Here is a 22801-nt window from a genome sequence, read left to right as displayed (position 1 = left end):
TCTCACATTCTTTTGTTAGTCTACTTTAACTTGAAAAAAATAAATGTAAGTGCTATCTTGAGTAAATTATCTAACCAACAACATATAGACAAACAGAGTACTTAAGAAAAACCAAATTTCCGTTAATCTATAATCTATATATGAGAACGAAACGGAAAAGGGAACAAAAACAATTTTTTAGAATGGACACTAACAAGTTTATAAACATACCTTGATATAGAGATTGATGCAGGTTAATTTAAAAACACTCCAATAAAACAATTCTTTGATTTTATTTTTAACTTTTAAAAATACTCTGAAAACGATAAATTCGAAACTTGTTTTTGTATTCCATAGAGATTTATATATAATAAACAAAAAGGTGTAAAATAAAAAGGTGTAAAACATATAGGTGTGAAACCAAGAGCTGCAAAAATAATTAGATGCGATTTTTAAAAGATAGAGGTACGACGAATAGATGCAACAATTAAAAGATGGAGATACGATGAAAAGACACGATTATTTGAACGAAAAAGACTTGCAACTTTTGGATCATTAATAAGTATCAACTGTTAGATGGAATAATAGAACAATTCTCATCCATTTGATTAAAAATGACACAAAAGTGGGGTTGCTATTATATATAGATTTTAATTTTAAAAATTGAAAATGAAAATCACATATATACAAATTGCGTGCCTAACTTATATTAACAAAGAAAAGGACTGTTAAAAAAACCAACTTAATGTGAATGTCTGGAACTTAAATATGAAAGCGTTTTTACAACATTGAGAAAAATAAAAGTCTGAATTTCTTTATAAGCTAATTGAAATTACGATTCATCGAAATTTAGTCAATTTCTATATTTAGTTAATTTCCTTTATAATCTATACTTAATTTATTTTTAAAAAGTGTTTAACACATATTCTAATGACTATTATATAGTTTTATGAAGTAGTTAAGCTTTTCTACTGTTTCTTTAATAATGATTTGAAACTGGACATGGGCCACAAGAATCCAAGAATGCATGGCAATGAAAGATAAGGTAAACGATTAAGGATACGACGTTAAAATAACAAAACAAGTAAAAATGGTTAGATTTTGGTACACCAAAATAGAAGTGCACGTAAAGGATCATTTAGAATTATTAAAGAGAACTAGAAAAATCCCTGAATTGAATCGACCTTTTTCACCGTGCACGAGAGTTAGGATCGTGTTAGTGTTTCCCACAACAAGTTTGAAATTAAGCATTTAGATTGTGGACCGTTCCAAAAAAAAAAATTAGTATAGATGGTGTCTAAAATCCATGCATGTTTTTTAGTTTTAGGTTGGCTGTAGTGTTTTATGTTGTAGAACTATAATTGTATCTGTCTTGAATTGTAAGGTTGGCGTTGTTAGTATTTCAATGTATTCTAGTTCAGAGCATTACAATATATACCTAATTTTTTTCATTTTTTTTTTGGTCAAAAGAGATGGTTTTCATTTAAATTGAAATAGGTTTCAGTAGCTGGTTCAATAAAGGTAGAATTTAAAGCAGCTTTAGCAATCTCATAGATACTAAGGTAGTACGAGGTAAAAAAAAAATTATCATCTAGAAAACATATATCCATAAAATTTAAACATAATAGTCTCAGTCTGCTGAAAATGCTAAGTGATTTGCGTGTATATATTTAAAACTAATCATAATATTTACCACAATTTCTTTAAGAATGTTAAATCCAAATATCATATTAAATGACTTTATCTAGCCATCCTCTTTAACCCCATGGGTGTGATTTAGCTCCGTCTGTCTTACGTGTGTTTGGTTAGATGGCTTAATCTAGCAATTGATGAGTTTAAAAAACTGCAATTGATGAAATATTAGAATCATGTTAATATTTCATATCTTTTATAATATTTCTTATTAATAGTTTTAGTGTTACTTAACTAATAACTAATTCCTTTTCTGGGTGTTTTTTTTTTTTTTTTTTTTTTTTTTTTTTTTGAAAAAGGCTTTTTTATGGGTGTTGTTATGTAAAACGACTTGTCTGGCAAAATATTTATAACTCGGATTAATTCCGTTTCAAAAAATGTCAGACCGCAGCCCTTAGACATATTTAATATCACACACACACACACACATATATATATATATATATATATATATGATAGGAAATTTGTTAAGAATGTCCATTTTCAAAAAATTTCCTTCGGTAAAAATTTTAGAAAAATATCCTTAAAAATCTGAGAGCTACCCAAATTATTTTATAAAACTTTTTAAATACCTTATATTTTCTTATAAAAGAAACTACTTTTATATGTATGTAAAACCTGATAAATACTTTATAAAATCTTACAAATAACTTATAAAATCTTATATTTTTAAAATATATTTGGATTGATTCTCCGACGATACAATTTGGATATCTTCTAAGATCTTACGGTTAAATAGTCTGAAGAGTAACTTAGTTATTCAGGTTTAGTGAGGTGTAATTTGTATAATAGACAGGTATATTGAGTTATATTCCATCCGTTTTATAATATGAGATATTTTGGGGTTTTTCGTTTTCTTTTATATTATATTTTTCTAAAAAATTCCAATGCAAGTTTTAAATTAAATTAGTTCTATTTAATACATATTTTTATTGTGCAGTATTTTTTTATGATTGACTAGGGGGTATTGAACATAGAAATGTAACTAAATTTAAAAGAATTTAAGTTTCTAATAACTCTAGTGTTATTTAAATACATATTTTATAGATTATAAATTATAGACTTAAGTTGTTTAGAATTGCATACTTTTAATTTACGTGTTTTTAAGTTAAAACCATTTTGTATTTTGAAACAGTGTAATATTTAATCTATGTCAATTCAACGAAAATATTTTTTATTTAATAAGAAAGAGGACTATCTAAAACTGCTTCGGTCTTCTAAGGTTTGGTACTTTGGTTGATCATAAATTATGCAACAATGACATAACAAGCTAAAACGTCTTGGAAACGTCAAAATTTTTGGTAAAGCGACAGAAAAAATACCTAACCCCATACATTAGGAAGAATTATATCTCAACTTATAGAAATGCCTCAAACCTTAACTTTTTCTTGAGTTTTCGAATTACAAGTCATCATTTCTTATAATTTAGACTTACTAATTTTCAAAGCTACACAGATGGTGACAGTTTAACCCTATCTGATATTGTCCATATTTTTAGAGAATTTGATTACCTGATCATGTACGAAATATAGGTTAATTATATAAAAGCTGAATAAACTTGTATCATTAGCCAAATCGTTTAAATATGATGGTTTCTATACATGTTTTGCTCATACGCAAAGAAATCGTAGGCTAAGTTATTATCTTAGACTAGATTTAAAATTTTTTTGGATGATTATACTGGGTTAAAATCTAGAAAGCACTCTACTCTCCAACAAAAATTTTCAGTACTCTCCATTATTCTCCTCTACTCTCATGCTTTTAATGACATAATAGTAATCCAACTTTACCTTTACCAAAACCGATATTAAACCAAAAGAAAAAAACCGATTTATAATTGAATTGATTAATAAAATAGAAATAAATTTGGCCAATCAGAAGCGAGATATTCCTGATATTGGACCAATCACAAGCGAGATATTGGACCAATCACAGTCACTACAAGAAAACATGCCATTTGCGACGACCGTTTGTGACTGATTGTTTAGTCGCAAATATTTGCGACGGTTTTGCAACTATTTTAATACCGATTAACGACCATACAAAATACGGAAGTAAAACCGTCACAAATTTACGACGAAACAATAAAGTCACAAAAACGTCTCACCTTTGCGACCGAATATATACTCTTTTGTAACTGATATTATTTCGTCGCAAAACAAGATGCATTTTGTGACTACTTTGCAACTGCAATTTTGGTACGTGAGAGCCGTCGCAAATAAGTCGCAAAATAGAGACTTATTTGCAACGACTTTTTGGAGTATCATTTAGTAGCAAAGTCGTCGCTGCATGTCGGCAAAAAACGTTGAGAATGTGGAAGATATTGTACTCAACTTTTGCGACTACATTGAAAACAATCGCAAAAGAGACGCACCATGTCGGCAAAAAACGTGCTTAAAGTGTGTTAGGTGAACTGAAATTTTGTGACTCTTTCTATAATAGTCGCAAAACAGTGGCAAAATTTCTCTTATATATATGCCACCACTTCTTCTTTCATTTAAGAAACAAAAAAACGGGAGAAAGAAACAAAAAAAAAACGTGAGAAAGAGAAAAAAAAATAATAATAATGTGGAACAATCCTTCAAGAGCATGGATGTACAATCGGATCGATCCGTTCACTAATCATATCTTATCGGATTATTCGGCGGGTGTGGAAGAGTTCATCGATTTTGCCTGTAGCCATGCACAAAATAGCAGAGGTAGGTTTTACTGCCCTTGTGTAGTATGTCACAATTCGAAGTCTTTGAAAGCTGCCTCTGTTTCGAATCATTTGCTAAGTAGGGGGTTTATGCCTAACTATTATGTATGGTATGAACATGGTGAAGATTATGATGTTGTTGGGGAGGGAACTAGTAGTCATTATGCTAATAATACAGATTATGCTAGTGCTAGTGAACCAATAGGATTGGATGGGGAGAATATATATGCTGGGATGGTGAATGATGCATTTCATGGTTCTGTACCATATAACGAGTATCATGAACATGAAAGTGGAAATGATCATGTTCATGAACAACCCACCCAAGAAGCAAAACGGTTTTATGATATGCTAGCTGCTGCAAACACGCCACTGTATGATGGATGTCGGGAAGGGCAGTCGCAGTTATCGTTGGCAGCTCGGTTCATGAACAATAAGGTCGACTACAATTTGTCTGAAAATTATATGGATTCATGGACAGGACTGTTTACGGAGTATTTACCAAAGGGTAATCAGGCAACCGGTTCATACTATGAGACGGAGACTTTGATGCGAAAGCTAGGATTACCGTGTCGTACATATGATGTATGTATAGATAACTGTATGCTCTTTTGGAAAGATGATGAGAAGTTGGAGCATTGCAAGTTCTGCGGCAAACCAAGGTATAAGGCTAGTGAAGGAAGAACAAGAATACCGTTCAGTAAGATGTGGTATTTACCGATTGCGAAAAGGCTGAAGAGAATGTACCAATCTGAGAAGACTGCAGCTTTTATGAGATGGCACGCTGAGCACAGCTCTAAGGAGGGATTAATGTGTCATCCTTCAGATGCGGCTGAGTGGAAGAATTTTCAGCAATTGCATCCCTCATTTGCAGCAGAACCGCGCAATGTTTATCTTGGATTATGTACAGATGGTTTCAATCCTTTTGGGATGTCGAAACACCATTCATTATGGCCAGTGATATTGACTCCATACAACTTGCCTCCTGGGATGTACATGAACACAGAGTATTTGTTTCTGACGATTTTGAATTCAGGACCGAATCATCCACGAGCTAGTCTTGACGTTTTTCTCCAACCATTGGTCGATGAGTTAACAGAGTTATGGTATAATGGAGTGGAGGCATATGATGTGTCCTTCCGACAATGGAGTGGAGGCATATGATGTGTCACTTCCGACAAATTATATTTATTTCTTATGTAGGTGTCTACAATGAAACATTCCAAAGTTTTCCTCCATGGGTTCATGAATTGGTTGATGGTCCAGAAAACAAAGTCAAGTCGTGGCCCATGTATTTTACCAGAGGTTACATGTTTCACACGCGTCAACACGGGCAGACGAAAAAGACAATGAATTATGGGGTATGTGTCCGAGGGCAAAATTATTCTGTAGCATCTATGGAGGATGATTTTTTTGGGACCGTTGAAAACATAATCGAGCTCGAGTATCCTGGCATTATTAACCTAAAGATAACACTTTTCTACTGTGACTGGTTTGACCCAACGGTTGGCAAAGGTATCCGCATGACAAATGGAGGCATCGTAGACGTGCTTCCGTCAAGAAAATACCGAAATTACGAACCTTTTATTTTAGGTTAAGTTTCTTTTCACTAAATATTTTAATTAATTTACTATATAGGTTCTCAAGCTAATTAATTACGAACCGTATATATATTATTAAATAAATATTAATTTAATATGTTCCGTTTCTTTATATAGGTTCTCAAGCTGATCAAGTGTGTTATCTGTCATATCCATACACTAAACGACCTTGCAAATCGTGGCTTACAGTGTGCAAAGTTAATCCGAGGAATTTTGTTCAAGGGAAGTTTAACGATGATGAGTTGGTTATATTGGAACAAACTGTTATTGAGGCAACTCCGACTTTGGTTGAAGAAATCATCATTGTTTAGTCGACGTGAGTCATCAAGATGGACCAATCGATTTTGAGATAGAAGATGGTGAAGGAGAAGACGAATTTCAATGTAACTTGTCAACATCCGAAGATGAAGATGAAGATGAAGAACTTGCATATGAAGACTAAATGTGCATCTGATTTGTAAAATATTGTCTCTATGTTAAAATCAAATAAACTTATTTCAATTATAGTAAAACTTAATAGTTTGATTAATCTGGAAATTTGCAAGTAAAATTAGTATCTTAAAGTAAAATATAGTCACAAAAGAGTCGCACATTAGCGATCGTTTAGTAACTAAGCAATATAGCAACGTTTCGCTTTGCAACCGAGTTGTGAAAATCAAACTTTTAAATTGACTAGTAAAATACAGTCACAAAAGAGTAACACTTTGCCACCACTTTGCAACTGTCTTGAGACTGCTTTGCAACCGAATTGCGATTAATAAGCGACTAACACCTGAATTAGCAACGTTTCTGCGACTCTTTTCCCACTCTTGTTATTTTTGTATCTTAAATTTCATTTTTGAGATGTATGTACATCCTTAGATATACATTTATACTTGTATTTGACTGAATTTAGTAACTAAAACTTTTTTAAGGTCATAAATTTCAATGTTAACAATGAATACATGCATATGTTCCAAAGCGATCTTTGTATAAACATGTCACCATGGAAGAATGTGTAGGACTTTAGGAAAATGTAATTCTTATGTTTTAAAAGCAATGTTTTACATACTCTTCCTATTTTATATACTCTGTACTACTAGTATGAGTGATGTATGGATGCAAATAAGCTCCTAATGTGTGAAAATCAAACTTTTAAATTGACTAGTAAAATACAGTCACAAAAGAGTAACACTTTGCCACCACTTTGCAACTGTCTTGAGACTGCTTTGCAACCGAATTGCGATTAATAAGCGACTAACACCTGAATTAGCAACGTTTCTGCGACTCTTTTCCCACTCTTGTTATTTTTGTATCTTAAATTTCATTTTTGAGATGTATGTACATCCTTAGATATACATTTATACTTGTATTTGACTGAATTTAGTAACTAAAACTTTTTTAAGGTCATAAATTTCAATGTTAAGAATGAATACATGCATATGTTCCAAAGCGATCTTTGTAAAAACATGTCACCACGGAAGAATGTGTAGGACTTTAGGAAAATGTAATTCTTATGTTTTAAAAGCAATGTTTTACATACTCTTCCTATTTTATATACTCTTTACTACTAGTATGAGTGATGTATGGATGCAAATAAGCTCCTAATGTGTGAAAATCAAACTTTTAAATTGACTAGTAAAATACAGTCACAAAAGAGTAACACTTTGCCACCACTTTGCAACTGTCTTGAGACTGCTTTGCAACCGAATTGCGATTAATAAGCGACTAACACCTGAATTAGCAACGTTTCTGCGACTCTTTTCCCACTCTTGTTATTTTTGTATCTTAAATTTCATTTTTGAGATGTATGTACATCCGTAGATATACATTTATACTTGTATTTGACTGAATTTAGTAACTAAAACTTTTTTAAGGTCATAAATTTCAATGTTAACAATGAATACATGCATATGTTCCAAAGCCATCTTTGTAAAAACATGTCACCATGGAAGAATGTGTAGGACTTTAGGAAAATGTAATTCTTATGTTTTAAAAGCAATGTTTTACATACTCTTCCTATTTTATATACTCTTTACTACTAGTATGAGTGATGTATGGATGCAAATAAGCTCCTAATGTGTGAAAATCAAACTTTTAAATTGACTAGTAAAATACAGTCACAAAAGAGTAACACTTTGCCACCACTTTGCAACTGTCTTGAGACTGCTTTGCTACCGTTGCTACTGTTTTTGTGACTGTTTTGCCACCCTGTTTTGGCGGTTTATGTTCCCACCAATAATTTTGTGAAATTTGTCTAATTATTTACGCGTTTTTTTTCCCCAAAATTTTATACTGCGACTGTTTTGCGACTACATTGCGACGTCGGTTCGTTAATAACTAGGCAAACACTTAAACGTTTTAACACTTCTTATTTTCTTTTTTCAATCGATCTAGGGTTTTTTCTCTCAAACCTCTTCACTCTCCTTCTCTCTCAAACACATCGATCTCTCCTTCTCTCTCAATCTCTCAATCCTCTATCGCTTTCTCTTTAAATCCTTTTCTTCTTCTCTCTCTCTCTCTCAATCGTCGATCCGATGCCTCCTAAGACCAAGGTTGCTTCCAGAGGTCGCGGTGGCAGAACCGCCAACGGTGTCCGAATCTTCAATTCTAGCAGATCCTCTTCTCATTCGTTGAACCCTTCTGAACGCACAGACTCTGCGACACAGTCTGCAACCCATTCACATCAAAGCCGTCCTTCACAGTTTCCCCCGACAAATCCAGCGCCAATAAGTAGTCCATTGCCGACTACAGATCCACCGTCGAGGACAAATCAACCGTCGAGGACAAACCAACCGTCGAGTAGTCATCCACCATCGAGGACAAACCAACCGTCGAGTAGTCATCCACCGTCGAGGACAAATCAACCGTCGAGTAGTCATCCACAGCGGAGGATACTTACACCGCCTCCGTTTCCTCAACAAGCGCTTCTTCCTGTTCCTCACCCTCAACCGCCTCCGATTCCTCAACAAGCGCCTCTTCCTGTTCCTCACCCTCAACCGCAACCGGAGCTTGTTCCAGAGGGAGATAACGGCGACGAAGCAAACGAGGAAGAACAAAACCCTAATCAAAATGTCGATCACTACCAAGATCTGTTAGATGGTTTGCTAGCTCTTCCAGGCCGAGAACATCTACCACTCCTGTCTCAGCATCCTATCCCTGGAGTCGAAACTCTATGGTATAAACACTCTCTCCTCTTGTAATTTTTCTTTAAGTATACTCGGTATGTCACATAGAATCTTTAAAGCATGAATGTGTTCAATAGTTTGATCTTTAAGTATACTCGGTAACACTCTCTCCTCTTGCGGTAATAGGTTCACTAATCGATTGTTTGTTGTTTGTTGTTTGTTGTTTGTTGTTGTTTGATGTTCAGTAAACGGTTGTTATTAGATATTCAATAGTTTCAATAGGTTATTGGTTCATATTTTCAAGTAGACTTACTCAGTTAATGTAACAGGTTTAACCGGCACAAAGGTAAGCTTTCTCGAGTCATTGCTGGAATCTTAAGGAGAAAGTTTGATGGGCCTTACTACAGTTGGAAGGTTACTCCACAACACATTCAAGAGCGATACTTCAGGACATTTGCGGTAAGTCAAATTATAGTTTTGACAATGCTTTAAACACTTAACTCTATATAAATGAATTGGTCAATTTGCTAACTTAAATGTTTTGTGTTATTGTAGCGGAAGTATAATTGGGATATCGGGATTACTGAGCTTGTTAAAGAAGGTTTCTTGAAGATAGCAAAGAGCAGGATGAAAGGCATTGTCAGTCAAGTTAGGAGGAGTGGTGTACAACCACCATGGATTGGTGATAAAGTATGGCCTATTATGTGCGAATATTGGAACACCCCTGATGCCATGGAGAGGAGTGAGAATGCTTCTCATTGCAGAAACTCGGACCGTGGAGGCCTTGGAGTGCACAAACACTTAGCTGGTCAGAAATCATATGTACAAATTCATCAAGAAATGGTAACACTTCTCTTTCCATCCACTTCACCTCAAAGTTTTTCTAATGTTTTCATAATTTAATGCTCTCACGGCCACTTAAGCTCCTAATGTTTTTCTAAAATTTTCATAATTTAATGTGTTTCACTATCATTGTAGGAGGAAGAGCTGGGGCGTCCTGTATCACTGGTCGAAGTGTTTCTTAAAACACACACTCGGCCAGATGGATCATTTGTGGATCAAAAAGCCAAACAAGTTGCTGAGACCTATGAGAAGACCATAGAAGACAGACAAACTGACACGGACAATGATGGTCCAGATGGTTCAGAGAGTTCAACACATCGAACTCTTTCCCTTGAAGAAAGAAATGAGATCTTCCTTGAGGTAATTCGTTTGTCTTTTGTGTGTGATTTTTCTTTGTCAATTTTGGTTTCTTAATGTGAATGATGATTGATGTTTATTCTTAGATTAACAGTCTCCTGGTTTTCTTAAATTTGTTTAATGAGCTATGCTTAGGAACCTAGAATATTTGATGTTGATTCTGCATTTGGTTATCTGGTTTGTGCTGATTAGCGAATGTTTATCTTTTGGTTTAGTGTACTCAAACAGATAACAGAGGTAACCCATTTGGTCTTGGATCACTTGTTGAGACACTAAGGAAAGGAAAAAGGAAAGAGAGTTATGCGAGCTCTTCTGCAGCAACTCTTGCGGAGCTTCAAGATCAACTTCGGCGCAAGATATCTGAACATGAGTCTGAGAATGCACGACGTGATCAGGAACACCGAGAGTCTCAAGCTGTGATCAACAAGCTTGTCCTCTTCATCTCTGAAAAAATTCCTGAATACTCAGCTTTTACGGTTCCTCCTCCTGCAGCCACCCAACCAGCTATCGCGCCTACAACCACTGCACAACCCATCGATGGAGGCACCACACCACCCTCCAGTCCAGCTGCACAAACCCCTACCTCTAATACTTCTTCCAACTAAACTTCTAATTCCCCTTTTCTTTATGTATGAACTTGCTTTTGAATATTGTTTCTTGGATGTTTAGGATGATCTTTTTGTTATGGATGATAAGTTTGCTTGTGTGGTAGTTTCAATCATCATTCCTTTTGATTATTAGCATTTGAAATTCCCAAATTAATCACAATTAGGATTGCTAAAACGTTTCTGATTTGTGACTAAACCAATTAATAAATGTGACTATTTTGTGACTATACCAATTCAAATAATGTAACTATTTTGTGACTAAACGAATTCAAATAATGTGACTATTTTGTGACTAACCCAATTCACAAAATGTGACTATTTTGTGACTAAACCAATTCACAAAATAGTGGCAGAATAGTTACTAAAAACGAACTCCTTAGCGACTACAAAAACAGTCTTAACATAGTCGCAATAATAAACGACTAATTTGCGACTCAACTGCTACTAAACTAAAACAGACTTTGCAACCCTTTTGGGACTAATAGGTCGTCCTTAATCCGTCGCTAAACCCAGACTCTACCGTTAATCGCAATACGGTCGTAAACATATGACTGTTATATGTAGTGTAAAAACTGTCCCTAAGTAGACTTCGTTGCAGTTTAGTCGGAAATGTACAACTACCAATTATATTCACAGTATCGTCGCAAATATACGACTATAAAAAAGAGTCTGTAATCCGTCGCAAATAAGCGACCATGTTGCGACCAACATATTTTGCGACCGTTTTTTTGCGACCATCGAAAAGAGTCGCGAAGTAGTCGCAAAACCCTTATTTGCGACTAAAGAGCGACTATAGTAGGAGTGGCAAATGACCTGTTTTCTTGTAGTGAGTCCACCCCCCCCCCCCTCATCCATCGTCTTCATCGGGCATCTCGACCATTCACCCCATTGAAAGCGAAGCTTTAAACCCAAGAACGACGTCTTTGTTCTTCTCAAACATCGATTCGACATTAGTTTCATACATGTGAGTTCTCCTTCTATACTAGTTTGCTTACATCTGCTTCTCTTACAACCCCATCCATCTATGTTTTAGTCGGTTTTAGTGTGTTGTATTGGAAACTGGGATTTCAGTTAGATTTGATAGTCGTATTTGTAGGTTGATTAATTAATTTAAATGGACTGAGGTTGAATAATGATTCATAGTGGATTTTAGGTATTGGGGTCACAAATGGTATAACTGTAAGAATTGGTATAATTGGTACAACTGGGAATCTTAAATGTACAACTGTTATTGCATTTTGTGTTCTAATTTTTCAGGAAGAAACAATGAGCAACCTTTCCATCAACATACATTTTCATGATGGACATTACACAAAGACCGGAGAAAAATATCAATGGATTCCAAGAGAAGGTGGCTTGTATGGTATACCGTTTAGGATATCATCAGCAGAGGATATAACCTATTCGATGTTAGTGGATAAGATTGGCCGAAAGATTGAGATAGATGAACCTATGAAGGCGCTGAAATTAAGTTACATTCCATTGGTCGTGGTTACTAAAATACCAACATATATTTGTGATGATGAAGATTTATATGTTTATCTAACCTCGATGGATCAACAACAACGTAGAAGTGTGTTGCATGTAGAAGTCATCAAAGATCTGGAAATAGTTACACTACAGAAGAAAATTTCAAGATTAGAGAAAAGAAGTTCAGTTGGTGCGAATTATGGTGAACTGATTTCAAATGGTAGAGGCAAGGAACAGGCAGAACCGCGAGGGCCTTTAGAGTCAAAAGAACCTTTGGAGTCGCAAGAGCCTTTGAAGCAACAAGAACCTTTGTAGTTGCAAGAGCAGTTGGAGTCGGAAGAGCCATTGATGCTGAAAGAACCTTTGCAACCGCAAGACCCTTTGTAACTTGCAGAGCCTTAAGAACCGCAAGGGACTTTGGTGGTGCAGGAAAATGTTGTTATCCGAGATGTGGAGAGGAGTGTTGATAACAACAAGGACAATGATTTTGAAAATGACATTGATAATGGTATTTGTGAAGTTGGTAGTGTAAAGTTTTTAGAGCCGTGGGAAGATGGTATTGGTCTGGAATAGGTCAAGAATTTGAAAGCAAGCAAGCAGTGCAAGATTTAGTTGATAAAGCTTCATATCTTGGATGTTTTGGAGTAGCGATTGTTAACTCGGACAAGAAACGGTATGTGGTAAGATGTCTTCAATCATTGGAAGGGTGTAAATGGTATTTACGAGTTACAAAGATTAAGAATTCAACTCGGTTTTAAGTTAGAGTCTACAGAAAGATGCATTCATGCTCTCGGACTACTTCTAGTACAGGCTTGAAAAGGAAAGGCACACCACGATTAGTTTCATCCGTTTTGCATGAAGATTATCCAGGTAAATTTGTTACTCCAGCTCCTAAGGAAATCATTTGTCTTGTCCAAGGAAAAGTTGGTGTTCATGTATCATACTCTACTGCATTTAGAGAGAAAAGACTAGCTGTTAGTGATGTTCGTGGTTGTCTAGAAGAGAGTTATGGTATATTCATATTTGTACATGTTAAGGAAGGTGAATCATGGTACAAAAACTAGTGTGGTATTAGATGATCAAAAAAGGTTCAATTACCTATTTGTTGCTTTGGGAGCTTGCATTGAAGGGTTTCAAGCCATGAGAAAAGTGATTATTGTGGATTCTACTTTCCTAAAGACCAAATATGGTGGTGCTCTAGTTTTTGCCACAGCTCAAGATCCGGCTCATCACCATTATCCGATAGCCTTTGCTGTAATTGATGGTGAAAAAGAGGATAGTTGGACGTGGTTTTTCAACACCTTGAAAACCATCATACCGGATAGTAAAGAGTTGGTATTTATTTCAGATAGAAATGTAAACCTGCTCAAGGCAGTGAGTGTGGTGTACCCGAGCTGTGAACATGGCCATTGTATCTACCATTTGTCGCTGCATGTGGAAAAAAAAAGCTGCAACCTGGCAGAGAGATGAAGTTGCTGCAAAGTTCAGAGAAATTGCTGTTATTTATACAGTAGCCGAGTTCGAAGTACAATATCAAGATTTTAGGATGAGTTACCCTAAGGCAGCCGCATACCTTGATGAGTTTGCCGAAGTGAAAAAATGGGCAAAGTGTTATTTTCCTGGATTAAAGTACAACATTGACACCAGCAATGTCTTGGAGTCTATGAATGCTGTTTTTAAGGATGCAAGGAAGTATGCGTTGCTACCTATGATTGATGCAATTGTTAAAAAATTTGCAGAATGGTTCAACAAACATAGGAAAGAAGCTGTTGCTGGAACATATACACAGAAACTAGTTCCTTTTGTGGAGAACTTAATACATAAAAGATGTGAGGTTGCATGCAAGCTACCAGTGACTGAGCTAAACACCTTCCAGCTAGAGTACATTGTTATTGGTCGCGATGGGAAGACTTGTGTGGTAGACTTGAGACATAAGAGTTGCAGTTGCCGCTATTTTGACTTAGACAAGTACCCTTGTGTCCATGCAATAGCCGCTGCCATGAATTTATTGCAACAAGAAGGTAGAACAGCGGAGGTAAGTGATTTATATGATTTGTGCACCAAATATTACTTAGTAGAGTTGTGGATTTTGGGATATGTCAGGAGGATTTATCTAGTGCCGCATAAGTCTGAGTGGACTGTTCCAACTGACGAACAAGAGTTGTATGCATTACCTCCAAATTACAAAAAAAAAGAAAAGGAAGAACTCAAGAAAGAAGAAAACATGCATCTGGAGAACGTCGCAGAAAGCATAAGCGAGTACCCGAAAGAAATATAGGTCATTGGTTTGAGAGGTCTGAGGGATGTAGCCAAGAACAAGGCGATATGAGTAGCCAAGATGAGGGAGGTAGCGAAGATGAAAGCGATTGTGTCGGTAGCCAAGATGAGGGAGGTAGCGAAGATGAAGGCGATGGTGTCGATAGCCAAGATGAACATTAGTTTAATGATTTTGTAAAACTTGGTACAAATGATTTCATATTTGTACAACTATGTATGACTTTACTCCCATTCAATTTGTACAACTTAGACCAACTAGGTACAACTACGATCATATTCATATAAATCTTCATATTTACGTGTTTTTGTGTGAACTAGGTTAAATAAGAGGGGTTATTGGGTAGGGTAGCTCCCAATCAAATCATATTGTACAAAAATATATGTACAACTTAGAACAACTAGTACAACTACGACCATATTTGTATTCACTAGTTAATGTTAAACATGGGTGATATAACTTCATATTCACTAAACTTATTGAAATATGTGTGATTAATTTTCTAAACAAACATCGTCAAATTTTTTTTTATAGGATAATATTCATAAATTTCATTATTGTACAACAAAGACCTTATACTTTTAAGATGAGTTTCTTCTTGCTATCTCCAATACATTACAAATCACATAGAACTGATCTTTTAATGTAAATGTTTTTTGGAAAACATTGAAAATGTAATCTATATATATTTCGCTTTTGGGTCCAACTAGAAATTACTAGGTTAATTCAAAGTATAACTGATTATACACGAAATTAACAAAATGTACAACTGTGTATAAGCAAGTACAACTTGAAAACTAGGAACAACTGAGTGTATTTTTGCGGCGCCACTTGGCAAACAACATCTCCTTTGCGGCGCCACCTGGCAGACATTGACGGGGTTCTTGTTTGTTTGACCATAATTTATTTTTGTTTGAATTTTTTGAAAGTTTTGAGACCAACCCCAAAAATTTCAGAGTTCCCCCAAAATTTTTAGATTTCTCCCCAATCCCTACCCGAACCCTACCAGTTGTACCAAATTTTTTCAAAATAACATGTTATACAAAATAAAACACCAGTTGAACCAAGTTTTTCAAACTAACATAGTTTTCCAAAATAAAATAAACACAGCAGTTGTACCCATTTTTTCAAACTAACATAGTTATACCAAAAAAACCGAAGTTGTACCAACTTCTTCAAACTGACATAGTTTTACAAAAAAAAACACACACCAGTTGTACCGAGTTTTTCCAACTAAAATAGTTATACAAAAGGAAAACCCAAGTTCTACCCAGTTTTATAAACATACATCACATTTTCTTGGTAAGCCCTCTCGTCATAATGGGACCTCCTTCTCTTGTTTACATGTTGCACCTTTGTTGTAGCCATCTCTCCATCGTCTTGACCCACCTCTTCTGTTCCTTTTTTCATCTTTCTCTTTCTCTTGTAAGTGTTCTTGATTTTGTTACTTGCCTCACCCTCTTCACCCACCTCTTTTCCATTATCACCCACCATCTCTTTACTCGCCTCACAATCCAATGGTTGTACCACCACTTCATCCTCAGCAATCCCTTTATCCTCAGCAACCCCTTCATCCTCAGCAACCTCTTCATCCTCACCCACATCCCCACAATCCGCTACATTGTTAGTAGCCTCAGAAACCTCTTCATCCTCACCCACATCCCCACAATCCATTACATTCTTAGTAGCCTCAACAACCTCTTTTCCTTCTTTCAACTGTTTCACATTCTCTTCCAAAATTTTCAATCTTGTATCCAGAAAATCAAAGTTCACATTCATCTTCTCGAATCCACTATTCAACACTTTCATCAATCGTTTCTCTACCTCATCCAATCCATTATTCACCTTCTTCAGAGCCACCTTGGTTCGAGCAACCTTCTTTCGACCTTGCTTCGTTTCACCAATATTTTCCTGAGCCAAATTACTTGCATCTAGATTAGCCTCAACTGCTCGGCTAGCAACATCTGCTTTATGCATATTTTCAAAACATATTGTCTTCTTTTCCTTAACTAGACGCTTTGTCCAACCCTCTGCAATTGCATCATCCACATCGTTCCATCCACAATCGTGATCCATGATTTTCTTCATAAGAACTTTCTCATCGGGAGATGGAATTATGATACTCTGAATTTCCTGTAAAAGTAAAGAATCATTTTCAAATACAACCATAATGCATCAATACTTAATACGTAATGTAACTTATATTTACAAATAGCTTACGTTGTACTAAGAGTATCAAAAGACATTGGAAACCCTTTAAGACGACTTGTTTTGAACTTCGACATACACATCCGAGGACACTCAGGATTTGCTTCTCGAACAATTTCTTGAAAATTATTCTTCAGGGCTGGAATAGCTCCATGCCCTAGAAGCTATTCACAACAGAAATCAATCAAATATTAGTTATAAATTGATCTATAATAAATAAATAAAAAAGCTAGAGATGAATACTTTACCTCTAAAGGAGTAACAAAACTAGGAAACACCTTTCGTGGACCCACAACTCCTCCACATGAGTGCATAATATGAAAAAGGTCTTTCATATTAGCATCATATGCAAATCTCCCCCACGGGAATGATTTACACAATTCTAGATCACCTACGGCTCGGTAAAAGAAACTCTCCACAGATGGTGCATCCTCTCCCATTTTTTCTTTCTTACTATGACATTATATAAAAAATAGAGGACTGCCATTCTTAGACGGTCATCAGAAGATTTCTTCATTGACAGTAGCTTTGGCTTCAGCTCGTGAAACTGTATCGTTGCCCTTGGACCAAAATGCTCCCCAACAAATACATTACTACCCAAACTTTCATAGTAGGCTGGATATTCATGACAATACAATCCAGACATGAGTGCCATTTCGGTCAGAGAGTACCGAATTCGAACCCTGTTCACAATAAACCAACACTCTTTTCTTATCTAAGCATGCTGTGCGAAGAAAAAGCATCCACAGAGCGTGCATCTTATGGTTTGCATACCTAGGCATATGGAAGAAATGTTTGAACTGAGGATGCTCCGTAAACCATTTCAGCTCATCATCTGAAAGATGGCTCTGCAATATTTTCATTGCTCTATGAATGTAGCACTTAGCTGATATCTTGAACGGGTTCATATATTCACTAGGTTTGAAGAACATGTCAAGTGGTTGTAAAGCTTCTGTTTCCTCATCAGAATCCTGCATTCAAAAACAAGTTATTCCGAGTTATACTCAGTTGTACCTTTTACTTTCAGAAATTTTTAATGTACAAAATTGTCCTAGTTATAACAAATCCTAGTGGGTTGTACCTTTTACTTACTAAAATGTCTAAAGGGGACCAAAATCATCCTAGTTATACCAAATCCTACTCAATTGTACCTTTTACTTTTAGAAATGTACAACATCAAAATAATCCTAGTTATACTGAATCCTTTACTAAGTAATTCACATATGGGTTCAGTTATATACTGTTGAATCTCCTCCAGTGATGGAAGCTCCTTCAGTATCAACTTCTGGATGTGATTCTTCTCCATCTTCATTAGCGATATCTGGTTCTGTAGATTTCGAATTTTCACTTAGGATTGTGTTTTATTTTTAGCCATTCCTCCTTTTCACAAACCTACAAACAAACATGAACAAAAAGGATTACATTAATTTCCGATTCTACAAAACTTAAAATCGACGTGAAATCTACACACAATCGGCAATCTCAACCACAACAAAGAAAGGTAAGAGGAGAAGAATAAGATCCAAATACCCAAAGAAATCGCAGATTAAGGATTTTGATTCTATTGTACGGAAGGATTTTGAAATCGCCGGTTTCTCTTGGGGTTTTCTCTTTGACAACAATGATGTAAAAAAAAAGAAAAACTTTTAATTTTCCAGTTTTTATCGACTTAACCCGATTTGAGTACTTTATGATCTTTTTAACCCATTTAGACTGGTTGGATCGGTAATAAATTTGATTTGCAAAGAACGCGAAAATCTTTCCATAATTTTTTGATTTAAAATAATTAATAAAAAAATTCAGTTTAATAAAAAGAGCATTTGAGAATTTTTGATGAAGAGTAGAGAACTCTCAAGATTAAAACTATGTGGATTAGGTACCTCACGCTTTCTGCCATGTAGTCAAACAATATATGTTGATGCAGTCTTCGAAAAAGCAAAAAATACATTTACACTATATGTATATACTAAGTAGAGTCTCATGGGTTGCACGTGTTTTTATTTTTGAACTTTTTGTTTTATTTTATAATAGGTTATTTGGTGAGTCTTACAAAAAATTGGATTAAATTTCGTGTTTATTTTACTTAAATGGACTTGGTTCTTTATGTTTTAAATAATCGGTTATTTGGTGTTATATTTTTATTCATTAACTTTAGTTATAAATAATTGGATATTTGTGATATGGCTGTCTCGTATTTTGAGGAACTGTTCACTACGATTAATCCTGTTAATTTTGAGGAAGTTTTACGTGAGATCGACACGGTAATTTCAAAGGTGGATAATGATCAGTTAACAGTCCCGGCCACAAAAACAGAGGTGCGACGGGCTTTATTTATGATTCACCCGGATAAGGCTCCAGGGCTGGATGGGATGACTGCTTTGTTTTTTCAGAAAGCATGGTTGGTTGTTAAAACGGATCTTGTTTCAATGGTCAATCAGTTTCTGGATGAGGGTGCTTTTGATAAGTGCTTAAATCGAACCCATCTCTGTCTCATCCCTAAGGTGGCCAAATTGACACGGATGACAGAGATGCGCCCTATTAGCTTGTGCAATGTGGGGTACAAGATACTTTCAAAAGTCTTGTGTCAATGCCTAAAGGTGCTTTTACCTGGTTTAATTTCGGAGACACAATTGGCCTTTGTTCCGAGACGTTTGATCTCAAACAATATATTGATTGCTCAGGAGATGTTTCACGGATTGTGTACGAATAAGTCATGTAAAGGAAAGTTTATAGCAATTAAGACAGATATGAGCAAAGCCTATGATAGGGTTAAGTGGGGTATTGTAGAGGCTTTACTATGGAAAATGGGGTTTGCGGAATGATGGATCTCCTCGATTATGTTTTGCGTCTCTTCGGCGGAGTATAGGGTTCTTCTCAATGGTCAACCGAATGGTTTGATAGCTCCGGGAAGGGGATTGAGACAAGGTGATTCGCTGTCTCCATACTTATTTATTTTATGTACGGAGGTACTTATTGCAAATGTGCGGAAGGCGGAAACAGATAAGCGGATTACGGGTATTAAGGTGGCAAACAAGTGCCCACCAATCACCCACTTGTTATTTGCGGATGACAGTCTTTTTTTCGGTAAGGTTGATAAGGACCAATGTAGGGTGGTTTTGGATATTCTAAAACAGTATGAGGCGGCTCAGGGCAGCAAATTAATTTTGCAAAATCTTCGATTCAGTTTGGTCACACGGTAGATGATATGGCAAAGACGGAAATTCAGGGGATCCTAGGGATAACAAATCAGGGTGGCATGGGTTCTTATATGGGGATCCCTGAGAGTTTGAAGGGGGGTCAAAAACAAAGGTTTTTTCCTTTGTTCGGGATCGTCTGCAGAGTCGGACGACCGGCTGGTCAGCGAGGTTGCTCTCGAAAGGGGGGAAAGAGGTGATGATTAAGTCGGTCGCGACGGCTGTCTCAACTTTTCTGATGTCTTGTTATCGTCTGTCCAAGACTATCACATCTAAATTGACTAGTCCAGTGGCATACTTCTGGTGGAGTATGAATTGTCTGGCAGGGGGTATGCATTGGATTGCTTGGGAGAGGCTTTGCTGTAGCAAACAGTTGGGTGGATTGGGTTTCAAGAATGTTGATGATTTCAACACGGCCCTGCTCGCTAAGCAGTTATGGCGATTGATAGATTTCCCGGACTCACTGTTTACAAGGGTTTTTAAAAGTAGGTATTATTGGAACTCTGATCCTATGGATCCAATCCGATTTTATTCACCCTCATATGGGTTGGCTCAGGGACCTCCATAACACAGGTTGGCTCAGGGACCTCCATTTCGATATAGACTGATCCCTGGGTTCCGGCTCAATTCCCAAGACCAGCCCTTTTTTTTTTTTTTGGCAAACGACCAGTCTTAAGTAACGGTCCTTTTAAGGACCCAAATCTCTGGTTACCTCATTTGATTGATAGACAAACGAATTCTTGGCGAAAGGATCTGCTTACTCAGCATTTTGATCCAGTGGATGTCGCTATGATAGAGGCAATACCTCTAAGCAGTTGTTCCAAGGCAGATTATTTGGGATGGAACTTTACTAAAACTGGGAAATATACGGTTAAATCTGGGTATCAGACGGAACGGTTGGATGTCAAAGGTCCTTTTCGAGCATTCGGATCTGGTCCGGTGATCACTCCCCTTCTTGCTAAGGTTTGGCAAGTAAAATGTCCACCAAAACTACAACATTTTATGTGGCAAGTTTTATCGAGTTGTATTTCGGTATTGGTTAATTTACGTCGTCGGGGTTGGGTTGTGATGTCGTTTGTACACGGTGCTGGATGGAGGAGGAGGACATTAATCATGCCATCTTTCTATGCCTTCCGGCCCGACAAGTCTGGGCTTTAGCTCATGTACCAGTGGGGCCGCAGCTATTACCGACGAACTCTGTATATGCTAATGTTGATCATTTTTTGGATTCCAGAAACCCGGGTTCACATGTTCAGGTGTTTCCCTGGTTGAGGTGGTATATTTGGAAAGCTAGAAATGCCCGTGTTTTTGAAAACCAGACAGAACGTCCGGATGAGATTGTTCGGGTGGCGGACGGAGAGGCTTTGTCCTGGCAGGAGGCTCAGGTCGATGTCGAGGGGGAGGGGTTTAACTACACTCTTACGTGCCTAGCCCCTGGCTACAGGAGGGGTTTATCTCTTCCTCCGGTTTTTACGGGGCAGAGATGTTATGTTGATGGCTCTTGGAAAGCGTCTGATGTTTTTACTGGTGCAGAATGGTGCTGTATTTCGTCACAAGGATCGTCCCCAGTGCCTGGAGCGACAAATTTCCGACGAAGCTTATCCTCGTTACATGCAGAAGTTGAAGCCTTCATCTGGGCGATGCGTTGTATGATTGGCCATGACTTTCGGGATGTGGCTTTTCTCACTGACTGCTCCGACTTGGTGAAGATGGTGTCTTCCCCAACTGATTGGCTAGCTTTCGCAACCTATCTCGATGACATTTGAATTGACAGGGAGGAGTTATCTTCTTTTTCTTTGATTTATGTTTCATGTATTGCTAATGTAAGAGCGGATTCTTTAGCACACCAAGCGCATTATGTTTTGTTTGTAGACAATTTTTCTCCTAACTGACTCGTTTGAGCTAGTTCTTTTTGTTGTAAAAAAAAAAAACTGTAGTTATAAATATGAAAATATGAGCTACTTTTTTACACATTAATAAATAACTTAAGACGAGTCCAAAATGTAAAAATAATTCTAGTAATCATAATTGTTTTATTTATTTATTAATGTATTTAAACTTGTACCATTCATGTTCGAAAATAAAGATATTGTGGAAAACCTATTTAAAACCAAGACACCCATAGATTTTTTAAATCACCAAAATAGCAATTACTTTTTTTTGTTTTTAACGACAAAATTACAATTACTAAGTATAGGAATGAAGACTTAAAATTTCAAATTTGAAAAAAAAATCCAGTAAAAAAATGTAATATTTACCAATGAATTGAGTTGGTGTCCCTTGCGTTGCGGGGTGTAGTTATGCTAAGACTAATTGTGTCCTACAAATAGGACATGTTACATTGTTTTGCAGCTTAACCAATTTACAATACATTTATGATGAAATTTGTAATTGCATAGTTGAGTGTTTTATGGTCATTCATAGCCTTTGGAGAGTTTGAAATCGTTGTTTTCTCCTCCTGTCTGCTATAATGCTCTTTTGGGTATCTCTTGCTTTCTTGAGAATCATATTCTCCGCAAATGTTGAACTTGATGAAACTTGTAATATTCAGAGTTTTATGAGACAAAGTAAGGATGATGTGAGAACTGAAAATGCTATGTATGTGCTAGAGTAATTTAATTTTAGAGTAATATATTTAGAGATTTAATTGGAGTGTCTTTCAAAACCGTACGAGGAAATCATGGTTTAGAGTAATAGGTTTTTGAATTGAGATTTCAATTTAATAGCTTGTTTTTAGTAGGGGTTTGGAATAGTTAATATTGGGAGGCT

At 36.2% G+C, this 22801-nt stretch overlaps 2 protein-coding genes and 2 pseudogenes across 2 annotated transcripts; 3 read left to right on the top strand and 1 right to left on the bottom strand.

Annotated features, from left to right (window-relative positions):
- Positions 1–4237: 4237 nt before the first annotated feature.
- LOC104783759 (uncharacterized) lies at positions 4238–5533 on the top strand. The gene has a single exon (XM_010508875.2). It carries the CDS (start codon positions 4238–4240, stop codon positions 5531–5533), a length of 1296 nt encoding a protein of 431 aa, XP_010507177.2.
- Positions 5534–5598: 65 nt separating this feature from the next.
- LOC147945800 (uncharacterized) lies at positions 5599–6459 on the top strand (annotated as a pseudogene).
- Positions 6460–15896: 9437 nt separating this feature from the next.
- LOC109132479 (uncharacterized protein At3g43530-like) lies at positions 15897–18735 on the bottom strand (annotated as a pseudogene).
- Positions 18736–20821: 2086 nt separating this feature from the next.
- LOC147945799 (uncharacterized) lies at positions 20822–21798 on the top strand. Its single transcript, XM_087509370.1, has 2 exons — positions 20822–21177; positions 21267–21798. The coding sequence occupies exons 1-2, from the start codon at positions 20822–20824 to the stop codon at positions 21796–21798; spliced, it is 888 nt and encodes a 295-aa protein (XP_087365496.1).
- Positions 21799–22801: the final 1003 nt, after the last annotated feature.

The sequence above is a fragment of the Camelina sativa genome, chromosome 4 (genome assembly GCF_030686135.1).
Source record: "Camelina sativa cultivar CO46 ecotype springtype chromosome 4, ASM3068613v1".
NCBI lineage: Eukaryota > Viridiplantae > Streptophyta > Magnoliopsida > Brassicales > Brassicaceae > Camelina > Camelina sativa.
The sequence above is the reverse complement of the archived record's forward strand: the minus strand, read 5'-3'. Positions and strand labels throughout refer to the sequence as shown.

Bases quoted from the DNA above. Each gene is read 5' to 3' on its own strand.
- LOC104783759 (XM_010508875.2), top strand. From the start codon at position 4,238: ATGTGGAACAATCCTTCAAGAGCATGGATGTACAATCGGATCGATCCG.
- LOC147945799 (XM_087509370.1), top strand. From the start codon at position 20,822: ATGATAGAGGCAATACCTCTAAGCAGTTGTTCCAAGGCAGATTATTTG. The intron at 21,178-21,266 runs GTCTGGGCTTTA...TTTGGATTCCAG, and splicing joins TATGCCTTCCGGCCCGACAA to AAACCCGGGTTCACATGTTC.